Source organism: Glandiceps talaboti, chromosome 18 (genome assembly GCF_964340395.1).
Source record: "Glandiceps talaboti chromosome 18, keGlaTala1.1, whole genome shotgun sequence".
NCBI classification, from domain to species: Eukaryota; Metazoa; Hemichordata; class Enteropneusta; family Spengelidae; genus Glandiceps; species Glandiceps talaboti.
This window is the reverse complement of record NC_135566.1, coordinates 18,738,555-18,756,703: the sequence shown is the minus strand read 5'-3', so window position 1 is coordinate 18,756,703 and position 18,149 is coordinate 18,738,555. Positions and strand designations below refer to the sequence as shown.

Below are 18,149 nucleotides of genomic sequence, written 5' to 3'. Positions count from 1 at the left end.
GTGTACTTCTAATACCAACGTATTGCTGTATACCAATGTGTACATAGGAGGAACACAATTTTCCAATACGCTTTTGTATTATAAACTGAGTTTACTCATACTGAGGGTCCAGGAGGGCACGACGGTATTATGGGATGTCGATTTCCTTCATCATTCTCGTCACTAAACTAAACATCGGGGGCGCTGTTCCTGATTGCGCAGTTCGTTAACATCGCCTCCAGGTAGACGCCAAAATTTTACCGATTCTAGGTAATGTACATCTATAATTTTCGTTAAAACAAGTTTCTAAAGGACTGAAGTGAGCAACTGTGTACAGGGTCAGCGGAAAGATTTCATATTCAACGATAAATCGAGTGGACATTTTGATGTCACTGTGAAGAACTCTCGCCGTCTTGGTTTTTCAAGTTCAATCTCAAATGAATTATGCATGCTCAATGTCATCAATAGATCATTACGCAATACCAACATGCCGAACAAGAAAACTAAAGCCCCAGCTGCATCAGTACGCTCACCCCCATCAACACCTCGACTTGCTGTACCACAATCCATTGAAGATCGCCTTGAAGAAATCTGTTCTCAAGTAAAGCACATACCAACACTACTGTCAAGCATCGCTGATCTCAAAGAAAGTCAGAGTACCATAAATTCATCACTAGATTTTTTCAACGGGCTTGTGGAAGAATTGCGGGGACGAGTATCGACACTTGAACTTGAAAATCAAGAAGTCAGGCAAACAAATGTGCTTCTTTCAAATCGTGTCACAGAGCTGGAGAAATATATAGAAAGTTTGAATCAATACAGCAGAAGAGAGAACATAGAAATACACGGAATAGTGGAAAGTACAGAGGGAAGAGAAAACACAGAGGACATTTCAATAAGAATCCTACGGAAAATCGACCCAGACATCATGGAAAGTGACATCGAGGTTACACATAGACTAGGTCAGAAACACAATGGGGTCGGATCTACTCTACCAAGACCAATCATCGTCAGATTTATCAGCAGGAAGAAACGCGACTACATCTATTGGAACAAGAAAAAGCTCGCGAACATTAACACTACAAACGTCGGATATGACCACCGCAGCAAGATTTACATTAACGAAAATCTCACGCCAGAAGCACGTCAACTCTTCAAATTAACCCATGCCAAGCGGAAATCTGCACACTACAAGTATCTGTGGACCCGGAATGGCCAAGTCCATGACAAGAAAAGTGAACAATCAATCGTCCAAGTAATAAGAAGTGAGCAAGATCTTGCCAACATTGTGTAACTCTTAGTCTTACTTCAAGTCTTAGGAATTCTATGGATTTGAGTTTCGACAACGCTGATACTCTTATTGACGAAGTAAGCTGTGAAAATTATTCCTTGTGTCAGTTTAACGACCTCTTCGCCAAAAATAATGCGTTTTCTATCTCCCACCTTAATATTCGGTCCTTGAGGAAGAATTATGATAATTTCAAGTTATTTTACGGGGATTGTTTGGAGGTCAGTTTTAAAGTAATTGCACTGTCTGAAATTTGGCAAATTGAGGACAAGAATTTATATCACCTGCCAAATTATTCACTTGAAATTAATTGTAGGAACCAAGGTAGAGGGGGAGGGGTTGGTATGTACCTTCATGAGTCATTAAATTACAATGTTTTACATATTGAAGTAAACAATGCAGAATCATTGTGGGTCGAGGTCAAAGTAGGTAAAAGTGTGTACGTAGTTGGAGTAATTTATAGACCTCCGCATACAAATCACGATGCTTTTATTTCTAGTCTAGAAAGTACCATTAGCTCTCTTTCTAATAAATATAATGGTTGTTTCATTGTCGGAGATTTTAATATTGACCTGAGTAGTTCATCCAAATCAGGAGGGGTTGACTTAGCAGACACTTTAGCATGTTTCAATTTTGATCAACTAATTACATGTCCAACTAGAATTACACCACACACTTCAACAATTATAGATCATTTTTACACTAATGTCACAGGTAAACAAATCAAAGCAGGCACAATAATTTCAGATATTTCAGATCATTTACCAATATTTGCTTTTTTTCCTTCAATTTATATACCATCTTCTACTACTACTATTTTCATACGAGATTATAGAAACTTTAGAAGTGAAGCTTTCAGAGATGATTTAAGATCTGAGAGTTGGGAGCTAGTGCTACGTTGTCAGAATGTTCATATGGCCTATGACACTTTCGCAAGTGATTTTCTGAAAATTTGTAATAAACATGCTCCATTGACTCGCCGCCAGACAAAAACCAATTCAAATAGGCAAAAAGACAAACCCTGGATAACAAGTGCCCTGAAAAAGTCCATTAGAACAAAACATAAACTACTTCGAAAAGTTTACAAAAGTCATTTTAACAAGCAGCTTTTTAATCATTATAAGAAATATAGGAATATTCTGACAAGTACGCTTAGAAGGGCTAAAAAGAAATACTACGCTGATTTACTTTCTGTAAATAAAGGTAATACGAAAGAGACATGGGGAATTTTAAATGAACTTATCGGGAAAGCAAAACGTAAACAAATGATACTTCCAGACTGCTTGGAAGTTACCAACAATGGGACAAACATTATTCATACAGATCGTAGTGACATAGGGGAGGATTTCAATTCTTTCTTCGTTAACATTGGAGAAAATCTTGCTTCCAAAATACCCACTTCTGAAAATATAACGTTCCAAAATTATTTGAATACTGATTACAATAATTCATTATTTTTTGTGCCGGTAACTGAAAATGAAATTATGAATTTAATTGCCAATTTGGGTATCCGTAAAGCTACGGGTTGGGATGAAATTCCCTCAAAACTTATCAAAGAAGCGAGTATTTACATCAGTCTTCCACTATGTCACATCATCAATTTGTCGTTCTCTTCTGGTCAATTTCCAAATCCCCTAAAGGTCGCCCGTGTATTGCCTCTATATAAAAAGGGAAATATCAATGATATTGGCAACTATAGACCCATATCTATTTTATCAATATTAAGTAAAGTCTTTGAAAAGGCTGTGAATAATCGTTTTGTAAAGTACCTAGATAAGTTTAATATTTTGTATGAGCACCAATATGGGTTCAGAGAAAAACACAGTTGTCGAGTTTCCCTTTTAAGTCTGATCCAGTGTCTGCGTGATCAATTAGATGATGGCGCTGCATCTTTTGGCATGTTTATTGACTTCGCCAAGGCTTTTGATACTGTGAACCATGACATTTTGATATCAAAACTTCAACACTATGGTATTAGAGGGTTACCATCACAGTGGTTCACAAGTTACTTACAATCCAGGAGTCAATATGTTAGCATTGGCAACACTGAATCAAAGAAACAATATATTAAATGTGGCGTACCTCAAGGGTCGATACTTGGCCCGACTCTCTTTCTAATCTATATAAATGACATTCCAAATTCTTCAGATTTTTTCAATTTTAGGCTGTATGCCGATGACTCTAACCTATTTCATGCTATGCGCATATCAAATTTACATTACCTTGATACTATTAATTCAGAATTTTCAAAAGTGATTCAGTGGTGTGATGTGAATAAATTGACCATCAATGCAGCAAAGACAGTTTACATGCTCATTGGGGAAAACAAATAGTCAGGAACGATGAGGGCAGTGTTTATCTTAAGGGCGTTAAACTGAATGAAGTTGATTGTACATCTTTTATTGGGGTTCTAATGGACAATCAGTTAAAATGGAAAAGTCACATTATAGGTGTAAAAAAGAAAATCTGTAGGTTGACTGGAATCTTCTACAAATTAAGATATATTGTTCCACAATCCACATTATTAATGCTGTATAATACTTTCATCTTACCTCACATTTCATTTGGCTTAGAGGTATGGGGAAGTACGTTTAAATCATTTCTAAATGATATTTTTGTTATTCAAAAACGGATTGTACGCATTATTTCAGGCAACAAATATAATTCCCACAGTGCCCCTTTATTCAAAAAACTCAAGATTCTCAATATATACAATCAATTCAAGCTACAGGTCGCAATTTTCGTACATGACGCACTTCACGACAGACTCCCATCGCATTTTAAATCGTATTTTACCCATTTAGAACATGTTTATGGAACTCGTTCAAAAGATCGAAATATACTTCATCCCCCTAAATTCAAGAGTAGATTAGGCCAAACATCCATCAAATTTGTTGGTCCCATGGTGTGGAACAGTATTCCAGAACACATTAAAGATATCCATTCAGGAAACAGGTTTAAACTCGATTTCAAGGACTACTTGTTGTTAAATTCATAATTTGTCTTTACATTGATCACTATATATATGTATATGTTCTGTTGGTTTATTGGATTTATACTTTTGTATGCGTTTCTTTCTTTCGCTGTGTTTTTGTTTTCATTTTTCTTACTCAGTGTGTTTTTTCATGAACTGCGTTTAAAATAGGAACACGTCAAATAACTGATCTTGTAAAAAAAATAATATAAATATTGTAACGAGGCTGAACTCGATTAGTTGCTTGACCAACTATTTCTCAGTCTTTTTCTCTACAGTACAATGTATATAAAAAATTGCTATGTATTATTATCATTAATTTGAGAATAAATTATTATTATTATTAAATTATTATTATTATTATTAAACTGCTCTTTCTTATCATATCGTTCTTTTTTTTAACATATTCCCATCTTCAAACTTTGTGATTCAATTCTATCAATATTAATATTATTATTAACAATATAGAAAGATAAATTACACACCCCTTTTAACACTGATATGATTTGAAAGTATCATTTTAGTCAATCACTTGATTGTGTCAATTTACAACAATGACAGGAGAATGTAATTGCAATCAAACTTTATGTACTGACTAAAATGATAAGTCAAACTTAACGATTAGCCTAATATAACAGGAATTACATACAGTATACATCATGTTCGAAACAAATGACATGTCAAGAAGACTATGAAATATCATATTCAGTTGTTTCATTTTATGGAAAATCCTGTCATAAATCGAATGACAAAGCTTGTAAAGAGTTTACATGTTCACCAATTCCAAGGAATCCAAATAATCATCAGGCTGAACTTATAAAAAAAACAAGAACTTCATTCTTGATAAATACATAGCGCTTGTGCACGTGTTGTACGGGAATAAGAAATGATAAAATAAGAAATGATAAAATAACCCAAACAAAATGGAATCAAAATGTAATAAAAAATAAATCAAACGAAATCCAAACAAATATACCATAGTAATTGAACAAATGAGGGCAGCTAAAGTGCTATGCAACATTTACCCTGCCCCTGATATCCAAACAAAAATATTAATAATTTTAAAGCTCATAGGAATTAACATTGTCATCTGAAATAAGAACAACAAAGGTTGTGATGATTGTGTACAACAAAGCAAACACAAACACATAAAAGAGGAATAACGTTACATGATAAAACAAATAAAAGCAAAGAGAAATATAATAGTCATTATCAACCATACTATTAACATTAATGTATGCATTACAGTTTGCTTATAATTAGCTTTTGTATTTCGCCTATTCTGCATCACTTGACCCTTTTAGAGTTATACAATCTAGAAATACTTAAAAGAGGTCATTTTCAAACAAAAATATGAGTTCAAAATCTCTTGAAACAATATCCTCAGCATAGTTTGTGCAAGGATTAAGGGACAATCGCACAATATATCGCACAACCTCAATTAACGAATCACCATGTTTCACCACTTATTTCTAGACTTTTTTGGGCTAAAAATTATTTCTGTTGCAATTTTGTCGAGGTTCGGCCTAAATGTCAACTAGATTAACTGGGCTATAATCTAATTTTATAGTTCACTCAATCTAAGAGATATCCTAGAACCTTTGGTAACTAAACCATGAATATGTCCGTGAACAGGGTTCCTGTCTAACGAACTGTATACATGTGTAGCAATTTACTTAAGATTGCTGAAAATGTAACATATAAAATTAAATATATGCTGTGTGCAGGAATAAAAAGAATATTTCTTGTCAACAGATGGGGGGGGGGGTCAGTGTGTGTTTTTGTTTGCCAGAGGGGAGTTAGATTATTTTGTGGATGAATTGCAGGGGTCACTATTTTTAAGTACAACAGAACTCTAGTTTAATTATTTGTTCCGTTGTCGTGCGCAGAACAATGCGCAATGGCAAAACCCGGGGCTCATTAAAACTATATATATATGCATAAATATGCTATGATCGGAAAACCACATATTTTTATGTGCGTCATAACGTCCGTGTCCTCGAGTCTTGGCAGTGTCGTTTTCATATATAAACTACAGAAATAACCAGTGCATACAGACTGCATCATACCTGACAGGTAAGCCTTGTATTTCGATATTTGTTTTGATACTAAAGTCTGCCGTTTTTCGACTTCGCTGTGACAGAGTTAGGCACAAAAATAAAAGTTATTGACAACAGCCTAGATACCAAGCAATACTTCCAGTGCTTTAACTTCAGGTAGATATTATATTTAGTAATTTAACACCACATTATTGTAATTATTGGCGTTAACCAATATTAACACAAGTATCGGATACAACCAACAATACTTATCTAAAAGGTTAGATGTTTCCTGCAGTAATATTGCATGGTTATCACCATCAAAGACATAGGATACGATAAGGTAGACTATTACTACAAGCAACAGTCATTATACACAAGTTTCGTGTCTTTATATATGGATATAATGTGTCTGTGTCTACATATAGCAAACTACATTACTTAGCTCGCCTGTACGGTACTAGTAGACGCTATTCGCCAGTTTTGGGGAAATTATCATGGAGTCATATAAACCTCGTACGAATATACTTGATTTTTTCCTCAAGACTAAAACATATTTTATTCTATTGTAAAATCCAAATGCATTGGCTGACTTAGGCTAGTGTTGACGAACACTATCGAATAAATTGTGATTGTTGCTGCGATTGATTTCGAGCTGTGTGATCACTGCTGGTCAGTGAATATACCTACGACATACCCAGGGTAGAACGAACTGAACCCTGCCTATCTGCCTGCTGATAAACCCATCATACCAGCAAATGTTGCAAAAAATGTAAACATAGACTTGGCCTTGCTTAAAATAATTACGCCAGACCCGCTCAAACAAACGAAGTTCGACCTTATGTGACATTGTGAGATGGCCCTGAGGATATATCTTACATTATACGTCACCTGTCACCAATCTCGCATTCTGATTGGTCGAGCGCCCTGCAGATATGCAGGCGTATTTTTCACCAACCCGTATTTTTTGCTAGTTGTATCACGTAAGCACTGCACATTCCCTTGTAAACAAACCTAGCAGACAACTAGAAATCCAGCTATAACCAACATTTGCAACGCCAACTTTAATGTCAAATGATATGATACATTGTAACAATTCTTTGAACTGTGCGTTTCGTGTCACAGGGAAATCGTCAAAAATTCCAGAGACAACGATGAAAATCCAGTGACGGCGAACGTACGTTCATCACGCAATCTTAAACATGAATTTCTAAATTTATGAACATTATCAAAATTACTGTCACATAAGGTGTAATTTTTGCTTAACTAGAACAACAACGCATATCACGAACATTTCTGTACATTTAATGGAATACTACGCAAAACGTGGACGCACTCATTTTTCAGCTGAAGCTTAAGGTTGTAATTTTGAATATGTCACTGAGTGATATACAAATAGTAAACATTATGTCATACTACAGAGCAAACGCGCACTCTGATTGGATGATAAAGTTAATGCTGAGATGTAAACAACTGCATTGCAGTCATCAGAGGTGTTGATACTACGTGGTCAACACGATGACAGTATAACACGGAAGTGATTTTATTTTGAAATGAAACAGTATTTTAGACATTCAGAAATTGAATTCGTAGTTGCAGGTGATGCATGAGTATGTTATTTGCCAAATACTGTTCCACGTCTTGCTACTTGATGTCATTTTCCTGGTAAACGGTTCGCCGTTATTACCAGAAAAATGACCTCTCGCAGCAAGATATGGACATTAACGGTATTTGGCAAATAACATATACAGATACGATAAGGTCTTACTACAATCGACAGTCATTATCCACCAGTGTCGTGTCTTTGATTTATGGAGGCAATGTGTCTGTGTCTACATTACTGTGTGTAGTAAATTAAAATTGAATTTGAAGTGTGCATTCTATAGATTTCAACAAGCTTTCTATGGCATATTTGCTTTGTTATGGTTAATGTATGTACAAAATTCATTTTGAATTTGAAGTATATATTCTTAAGATATAGCCTAATTGCTAAAAGCCATCAATTATGCACATGGCAGATTAATTTTTACTAGATGTTTATCAAAATACAATCATTTCTTGTTATTACCATTGGAAAAGAGTGTAGCAAGTTTCAGTATAATCTACGTAGCAGTTATGAGATATCATGTCCACGAACAGACACACACACAAACAAACAAACACAAACATACACAGCCAGCCAGCCAGCCAGACTGACCGATCGACCCACCGACCGACCGACCGACCAAACAACTGACCGACCGACCAACAGACAGACAGACAGACAGACTGATAGACAGACTGATAGACAAGCAAACACATACTATCAAAAATGCAAACTTCAAATTTGTTTCATTATAATCTACATAGTCGTTTTTGAAACAACCAGACACAGACAGACAGATAGACAGACAGACAGACAGACAGACAGACAGACAGACAGACAGACAGACAGACAGACAGAAAAACGCATACTATTACCTCCCCTTAAGGGAGGTAAAAATGCAAACTTCAAATTTGATATAATAAGGCAATATCCTTAGAATGCAAGCTGTAAATTTCAGATAGTTCATTACATGCAAAGATGGTAAAGTGTGTGTCTTAGTGGTTCATTTGCGTAGGTAATGATTTTTCGATAATTAGGTAAAGTCTTAAGTATGTATGCTCTAAATTTCAGATAGTTTCATAAAATTAATTTTCCAATTAAGGATACATTATGTGTGATAACTATAGCTCAGATTCTTGTATTCCAATAATGTGTGCAGGAACTACAGTACACTCTATGGTTTTGCCTTTACAGAAGGCATTCAGTTTACTTCTGGTGAACTCTAAGATGACTAAATTTTGATATCATTTCGAGCCATAGTCGCTATTTCAAAAATGAGTAAGGTGACCACAGATTTATTCCTGCAATGCTCTCATCAAAAGTGTTTCTTAACAGATTCATCAGGGATAAAGTAGAAGTGAAGAGTGACAAGACAAGATGGACAAAGACGATTCATTGGTGTACAGTATCATGGAAGGAGAAGATGTACCGATACTTCAAACTTTGCCAAGTACAACCATTCACGGACTATTCAACTATATTATGCACTCAAAGAATGAGGAAGTCAAAAGCAAACCAGCTATCATTTATAATGATGTTGTAATGACTTTTGATGAATTAGACAGGTATTCTGACAATTTGGTGGCTATTCTAAAGATGAAATTGAAAAACAAAACCAATCAAACCGAAACTGAGAAAACATCGCTCATCGGCATTCATGTCTACCCTTCGGACAAAATGGTGGTGGCACTATTAGCTGTGCTGAAGATGGGTGCTGCTTATGTTCCTTTAGATCCTGATTACCCTATGCAGTGGCTCCAACACATCATCGAGGAATCTCAACCAATGTGTATTCTGGCATCAAAGGGTACTTCACTGATGAAGCAGCATCGAGAAGGCACTAACGACAACCTCAGTGTCATATGTATCAATGATATATGGACGGAGACAATCAGTTCAAGTGGGTCTCAAGTAGGTCGAGCATGTGAATGGTCAGATGATGAAGTCAAAGGACAGAATCCCCTAGCTTGTATACTGTACACTTCTGGGAGGACTGGTGTTCCAAAGGGTGTCTGTCTCTCACATGAGTCCATTCTCCATCGCTTAGTGTGGCAGTGGAAAACCTTTCCCTTCAGCAAAGATGACATTGGTTGCTTCAAGACCACTCTAAATTTTGTTGATTCCCTCTCCGAGTCATTCGGCTTCATCCTACAGGGTCGGCCTACTGTTACAATTGATAGAGACGTCACCCGAGACCCAGAACAGCTGTTGCGTGTCCTACATGCACATAAAGTAACCAGAATTACTGTCGTTCCATCTCTTCTATCCTCTATCCTGTCAATGGTTTCGCATTCAGATAGAAGACAAATACTGGATATTTCCCAAACACTAAAGTTTTGGGTTTGTAGCGGAGAGGAACTACCATCCCAACTTCTCAAGGAATTTTTCTCCACCTTCGCAGAGAGTAACCTAGCCAACTTTTACGGTAGCACAGAAGTCACAGGTGATGTCACTTATATGACATTTAATAAGACATCTATAGTGGGGATTGGATCTCAAGTACCCATTGGAAAACCAATATACAACACTGGAATCTACATATTGGATGAAGATAAGAGGCCTGTACCAGTTGGTGAAGTGGGTGGTATATATGTCAGTGGACAAAATCTCGCAATGGGCTACTTTAATGATAAGGAAGAAACGGCCAAGAGTTTCTTTGAACACACCAGTAAGACTAAAGGTATTGCAAAACGACTGTTTAAAATGGGCGACTTCGGCCGAATGGTGTATACTGGAGATAAAATACATCAAGATCAACATCTTTCCCTAATTTTCGAGGGTAGTGAAGTTTGTCAGGTCAAAGTTCGAGGAAATCGTGTCAACTTACATGAAGTAGAGAATGTTCTATCGGAGATATCTGGCATAGAGGCCACGCGAGTTCATTGTTACAAACAGTCTTTGTTTGACCAGATCATAGTCGCATTCTGTTCATTCCATCAACGTGGTGTAGGCAGGCCATCTGTCAGTGACATGAAAGATTATCTGAAGAAGAAGTTACCGATGTATATGATTCCAGAAATCGTTGCAGTGCAAAATTGGCCTCTGTTACCAAATGGTATGTACATCAAATGTGTATATATCCATTATTTATATAGCCAGTCAACAACACTGAATCTGTACGTGGCTATGCTATTTCTTGTTTACTCTCAGCTTGTTATAAAATCCTATATATTAAGTGGATAGTGCCATTTGAAATATTCCCATAAGATAATTGGTCAGAGTGGGGGAATAATCACCTGCTTCAAACTGAATGCATTATGTGATTATTCAGGTCTGAGCCTTGCCTCTATACAAAACAAATAAAGTGGGATACAACTATTATGTAAATTTAAACATAGTGTATTCTGCTAAGGGCTTTTAGGGGTTTGGCTAACTTGTCTAGTTGAATGTTTACTACAGCAAGCTAATACTAATGTTAGACGAGAGATGCAGATGCAACGATGCAGACAGACCTCATCATTATAAGGAAGAAGAAGTTGGAAGATATCAATCAATTTAGCTTCCCACAAGGGCCAAACCGTAGATTTAAGGGCCTACACACATTGTTGGAATGCGATATTCTGAACTATAGCTATTATACAGGATGTACCACTAAATTGGAAAATTAATGTTACGAAACTGTATGAAGTTTGAAGTGTACATAGTTAACATATTGCCTAATTATCAAAATACCGTTAATTTTGCAAATTAACAATTTATCTTATAAGTTACATCATCAAGCTTTAAATGATGCATGCACGTATTTACCATAAATCCTGGCATTAAATTATCTGAAATTTAAATTTACATTCTAATGGTATTGCCCGATTGTCGAAATGATTACTTATGGAACTTACTCATCACAACTAAAAACTACATAACCAACTACATCAAACTTGTTGATTTTTTTTATTGTTGATGGCTGTCTCAATTTGTATCAAGCTGTATCAAGTTAGATGAACTTTGAGTTTGCATTCTTAAGATAAAGCCTAATTACCAAAATCACTAATTATGCAAATTACTCATTAAAACTAAAAACATATGCTAACAGGCTTTAATAGATAAGTGTGCTTTGTTATGGTTAATGCATGAGCCATTTATGTAATTTGAGCAGTGCATTCTTAAGATACAGCTTAAATACTGAAAATCATTAATTATTCAAATTACTCCTTAAAAGTAAAAGTTGTATCAACAAACTTCATAGGACAGGTGCGTATTATTATGGTTAATATATGTACCACATTATATGAAAATTGAAGCTGCATTCTTAAGATACAGCCTAATTACCAAAAATCATTAATTATGAAAGTTTGTAATGTATGTATTCATTTACATTGAAAGTGAAGCTTGCATTCTATAACCTAATTACAGAAAATAATTAACTATGCAAATTATTCATGAAAACTGTAAGCTACATCAACAAACTTTATTGGACATTTGCACTTTATTATGGTTAGCGTATGAACTAAATTATATTGAAATTGTATGCAGTCTTATGATATACCCTAATACCGAAAATGATTAATTGTGCCAATTATTAATTAAATCTTTAAGCTAAATCATTGTAACACATATGGTCTTTCACTTGGTTAACTTATGTATCAAATTATATTGAATTTGAAGTATGCATTCCAAAGATATAACCTAATTACTAAAAACCATTAACTACATATATGCAAATGACTAATTAATATTCAGTGGATGTTTAACAGTTCTCTACATTGCCAGATGTGTAACAAGTTTCAATAGAATCCATGCAGTAGTGTTTTGTGATATCGTGTCAACAGAAAGACAGACGGACACGCAAACAGACAGACAGACAGACAGACAGACAGACAGACAGACAGACAGACAGACAGACAGACAGACAGACAGACAGAACATAACATAACATAACTTCCCCCTTATGGGAGGTAAAAAGGTAATATGAAGGATCATCTAATAGATTCTAGGGTTTAGCTGTCTGATGGACAGAATTAATTCAGCTAGCCTTAGAATTGTACCGTTTTCTCTAAGATTATGTTTCACGGCAGTACGTTTTTCACTCATGTCGTTGATAGGCACAATCAAAAATGTGTGTCATCATTAGTTCTCAACCAACCAATCAACCTATCGTATTGCGTACAAGGTGTGCAGGCTCCAGGGCTAAGGATATCTTCCCTTTTGTCTTTACAGGGTGTCTGTTTATTTCGTGGTTCATACCCTTTTAGACCCAAACAGTCATAGAAATTGAGTGTTTCCTCAAAATGTACTATGTTATAGAAGATCTTACTTGCATTTCAGATGTAATTTTATAAGAAAGTGATTTTATAAGAAAGTTTAATAAATACATAAAATTAGACCATCAGCAGACAATTTTTAATGTCATCAAAGTAAAGGCAAGTATATTGTGCTAGATTCAGTGTAATCGGTGCATTTTAGCCTATACATGTTTCTATGTAACGTAAACATCCCGGGTAAAGCAAATAGTTTCCACTCAGTTTGAGAGTCTTTGCATTTGCTATGATAGCAACCATTGCACAAAGGTGATCTACGAAGTGAAATAAATGCGCGTGTGTAGGTATTTTCAGAATGTATATCAGACAATAGAAATAATATGAATATCCATTTTCAAGACTTTGAAACTTGATATCTCCAAATCTTTGTCTTCAGTGAAGATTATTTTCATTTGAGATTAACTTCTGAAGGAATATAGACTTGTTTCTTTTCAGATTAGTTTGTCAAAAGCATAGCCACATCACCAATCCACTGTCTATGGTCAAATAAATTAGTTGACATGAACGTTTACTTAATGTACCAAATTACTCTCTACATAGGTAAGATCAATAATGATGCATTAAGGAAGATGTTTGACGACAGTCGATCGTCTTGTTCTACTCGTGATCACCCTGGTACCATCAAGACCGAGTCACAGGACGTTAATTTGACAGATTCATCATTTATGACCTTGGTAGATGTCATTTCCGAGACGTTACAAATATCGGCAGATCAAATTCACCATAAGAGCGACTTCTTTATGCTGGGAGGAAATTCGGGTAAGTCGGATACAACACATTCGTGATAATAAGGTTTTCACATTCGGTAGAAATTTGGTGGAAATCCGATTCCGAATCACAAATTTTGTGGTAATGAAAAGACAATAATTAATAGCTGACATCATTTTCAGAGAGTATTCATACATCGGTAATAGTTCAATCAAATTAGCCTTATGGATGACAATGGGTATTTGATATTTGATAAATAACACAACTATACTATGTTTTGTCTACGAAGGAAAACACAGGTTGTTTCGTTCATTGAAAATCAGAAATAAATACTCACTTCTCATCCATAAGCTTATAATCAGTTTAATGAGACAAATATACAGGGATAAACACCGACTCGACTATGCATTTTCGTTAAAATTAATTATGTTCTCATATTTTATTCATACTAGTGAATGCAGTACAGGTGGTGTCTGAACTACGAAAGCTGGGGTTGCACGTCACATTGGGCGAGTTTTTCAAGTCAACGTCGGTGGTGGACATCGCTAAGAGAGTACACAAGATACAACACGAGACTGAACAACCCGTCATTGATGAGACTGAGCTAAACAACTGGGAATCGGCCCTACTGAACGATTTTGAGATTGTTCAATTCTCTGCTGCAACCGCCATTGAGAAGGAGTCAGCAATGACACTTTTATCAAGGCAAATGACAACACATGACCTCATTTCCCGAGCCCTGATTGACAGTGGAACATTTTCTCATGAAGAGCTATTTGCGCAGTTCTACGAATATGCGAAGTGCCTTTTGGAAAAAACAAACAGCTCAGAGTTGTCATTCTTCGTCAAAGAGAAAGGGAGTGATAACATTATCGTCGCATATCTTATTCGTGATGGTGATGTCGATCTTCACCAATTTCCTGACCTCCAGATACACGTTATAAGAATGGTTGAGAATGTTTGCGAAAGTCTAGTAGACGTGGCTTGTCAAAATATGAACGTCCCATACGGTACGAATTACCTCACTGGATGCTTACTGGTGATTGCAGATCTACCCATGAATATGAAAGTAGATTTGACTATGTTATCAGAGAAGCGTAAGTGTATACTTTATTGAAATGTAAATTGTTTATTATTGTCAGAATGTCACCATGTATACGAAGCATTGATACTGAACGTGAACTACTCAAAGGTATAACAAAAACCAGTGTGACAACTAGCTCAATCAGCTTTCTGGTCACAGAGGTTTGTATTATTAATATTGTATAATTTTTGAAATCCCTCGTTTATATTTTTCGTTTGATGTCAGTTGTGAACACATATATATTTTCTTTGCATTTACATATCTAATGTATTTACTGCACGATTCGTAAATTAAGCCTTACAATATCCATGTTATTTCTGAGTCATAATATATTTTATTTTCTTCGTAAAAATTATTGATCCCTCCACACCCACACATGCACGCGCTGGCGTACACGCATGCATACATACATACATACATACATACATGCATGCATGCATGCATGCATGCATGCATACATACATGCACGCACACACACATACATACATACATACATACATACATACATACATACATACATACATACATACATACATACATACAGACAGACAGACAGACAGACAGACAGACAGACAGACAGACAGACAGACAGACAGACAGACAGACATACATACATACATACATACATACATACATACATACATACATACATACATGAATAGATGTAAATATATACACACACACTTCTTTAAGATCTTAGCCCCCCCCCCCCCTCAAATGTGACTGAATGGAGACATGATTTTAAAAAAACTGGTGGCAAGAAATAAATACTAAAAATTGTCTGTAATAATGCAGGGAATTTATTTTATTTCAGTAACTGAATCTGAAGATCTGGATTAGGTCAAAAGTCATTGTCTAAAAAGAAAGTTTATACCTGGTATTAAAGGGGTAGACAATTTAATGCAGTCTTCATGTATTGCAATTTCATTTATGCAGTAAATGCCGATTTCTAATTACAAATATAGCTGCCATTCAGTATAAGTGATCTCAGCACCAAAAATAATGCTTGTGTATAGTTATTTCCTTCAATATTATTTGTAAACATGATTTAAAAGAAATTGCCAAATATATAAACACTACAATGTGTCTCTGATAGGCAGGAATTGGCTTGATTTTGATAATTGACCCTGAAGATCATAGGTCAACGTCTCCAAAGATAGCTTGCATATGGTATAATAGGGGGTAGACACTTGAATGGAGTGTCTGTGAATTACAGTTTTGAGTTATGCAGTAAATAATGATTTTTAACTACAAATGTGGCCGCCATGCAGTAAAAATGATATGCGCACCAAACCTTAATGTTTATGTATAGTTATTTTCTTCAATATTACTTGTAAACATGATTCAAATGAAATCAGCAATCACTGTGATAGTCAAGAATTGGTTTGATTTTGACAATTGACCATGAAGTCAAGGTCAATATCGAAGGTCAAGGTCTCCAAAGATAGCCTGAATCTGATAATATGGGTGTAGACACTCTAATGGAGTGTCTGTGTATTATAGTTCTTGCGTTATGCAGTAAATATCGATTTTAACTGCAAATATGGCCACCATTCGGTCAAATTTACATATATCAAAAAGGAAATTAACGTGCATATGTTATACATGATGTGTCACCTTTTAGTCAGATTTGAAAGAAATTTGATATTGCATGCCTGAGAAATGACGTATTATGGACGCATGCACGGACGCACGCACGCACGCACGCACGCACGGACGGACGGACGAATGGAGCCCATTGTAATAGCACCCCCGGTGACCTAATAATGTTCCTCTATTTCCTTCAGATCTTTGTGACACAGCCAGGAGAGGGGGCTACAGGAGTGTGTGGTGTTTCAATGTACATCCTGTAATGAAAAGGGTATGCAATGAGTTAGGATACGTTGTCCGTCAGAAGAAGAAATTGAGGGATTTACTTCATGAAGGCAAAAGAATTTTAGAGAAGATCCAACCGCCATCTCTCGAACTTGAATTTGCAACCAAAGATACATAGGCCATTTATCATGGGGTGATGTATGAATCAGTTCATCCATTCGATGATAGCGTACACCAACTAATTACTTCTCTCTCTCTCTCTCTCTCTCTCTCACTCTCTCTCTCTCTCTCTCTCTCTCTCTCTCTCTCTCTCTCTCTCTCTCTCTCTCTCTCTCTCTCCCCCCCTCTCCCCCCTCTCTCTCTCTCTCTCTCTCTCTCTCTCTCTCTCTCTCTCTCTCTCTCTCTCTCTCTCTCTCTCTCTCTCTCTCTCTCTCTCTCTCTCTCCACTCAACGATATCGATAATGAACACTTGAAAAACAATTTGATACATGACAAATATACATTTAATGTCGGCTCTTTTGTGCATGTGTTCAGTATAAGATAGTAATCCAATTTTAGCAAACTAATCATGGACAGATTCAGAAAGGATACACTTTCGGCCAGAAATAAATTATTGCTCATAATTAGGGGGAAAACATTTGATCCCCGTCATTCACAGAATTTATATTTTATTGAAGCGTCCAAGAGAAAATGTTTGACTAAGTTAAAGATAAAGAAAATATCGATAACGTTGTTTCTGTCTCGTTTTAATTTAAAGGAAGTTTTAATAACCCAAGGAGAGGTCGATTTATAGTTGAGATGACCCAAGGAGTGATCTGATTTTATAAGGAACTATAAGAATGTTCCATTATTTTATTTTTAGGTTAAACATAGTCAACTTAAAGTGTCTTGTTGCCTTTTGTTTGGGAAAATATATTCAATAGTTACATTGACGCAGGGTGTCGATTCTGTGAGTAGCCAGGAGATCGATCAAGTCTGATTAATAGCGATACAATTACTAAAAAGGCCGTTACAAATATAATTATGATTTCTGAGTTTAGCGACGAATTTTCATATTCATTAGAGTTTTATCGAGTCCTCTGTATAAAGGGATGATATAGAAGTGAGAAAGTACAATATTTAAATAAGTTGAAGGGTTTTTATAGGGAGAATATAATACTCCAAGGGAGGATGAAGGAATTTTAAATAATAATACAATGGGAATATCTATCTGGTAAAATGTCAATAGTCTCATTTCTTTGTTAAGTATGACGCCATCTTTCGTGTCATCTAGAATACTATGAGTAGCAAGTCCAATGTTTGATTGAGTTATGACAGGGCTGTGTGATAGATCTAGAGATGTGTGACAGTGGGCGTCATGAATCCAGTATAAATGTGTTGAGTGTACGTACGTTAGTGTCGTGATAGTAATATAATGGACA

At 35.8% G+C, this 18,149-nt stretch overlaps 2 protein-coding genes across 2 annotated transcripts; both read left to right on the top strand.

Annotated features, from left to right (window-relative positions):
* Nucleotides 1-466: 466 nt before the first annotated feature.
* LOC144449790 (uncharacterized) lies at nucleotides 467-1,273 on the top strand. Its single transcript, XM_078140366.1, has one exon. The coding sequence runs from the start codon at nucleotides 467-469 to the stop codon at nucleotides 1,271-1,273; it is 807 nt and encodes a 268-aa protein (XP_077996492.1).
* Nucleotides 1,274-9,242: 7,969 nt separating this feature from the next.
* Nucleotides 9,243-16,905, top strand: LOC144449789 (beta-alanyl-bioamine nonribosomal peptide synthetase ebony-like). Its single transcript, XM_078140364.1, has 4 exons — nucleotides 9,243-10,920; nucleotides 13,661-13,879; nucleotides 14,281-14,925; nucleotides 16,700-16,905. The coding sequence occupies exons 1-4, from the start codon at nucleotides 9,243-9,245 to the stop codon at nucleotides 16,903-16,905; spliced, it is 2,748 nt and encodes a 915-aa protein (XP_077996490.1).
* Nucleotides 16,906-18,149: the final 1,244 nt, after the last annotated feature.

Coding starts and splice junctions, on each gene's coding strand:
- LOC144449790 (XM_078140366.1), top strand. CDS start 467: ATGCCGAACAAGAAAACTAAAGCCCCAGCTGCATCAGTACGCTCACCC.
- LOC144449789 (XM_078140364.1), top strand. CDS start 9,243: ATGGACAAAGACGATTCATTGGTGTACAGTATCATGGAAGGAGAAGAT. Junction 13,880..14,280: donor TATGCTGGGAGGAAATTCGG/GTAAGTCGGATA, acceptor TATTCATACTAG/TGAATGCAGTACAGGTGGTG. Junction 14,926..16,699: donor GACTATGTTATCAGAGAAGC/GTAAGTGTATAC, acceptor TATTTCCTTCAG/ATCTTTGTGACACAGCCAGG.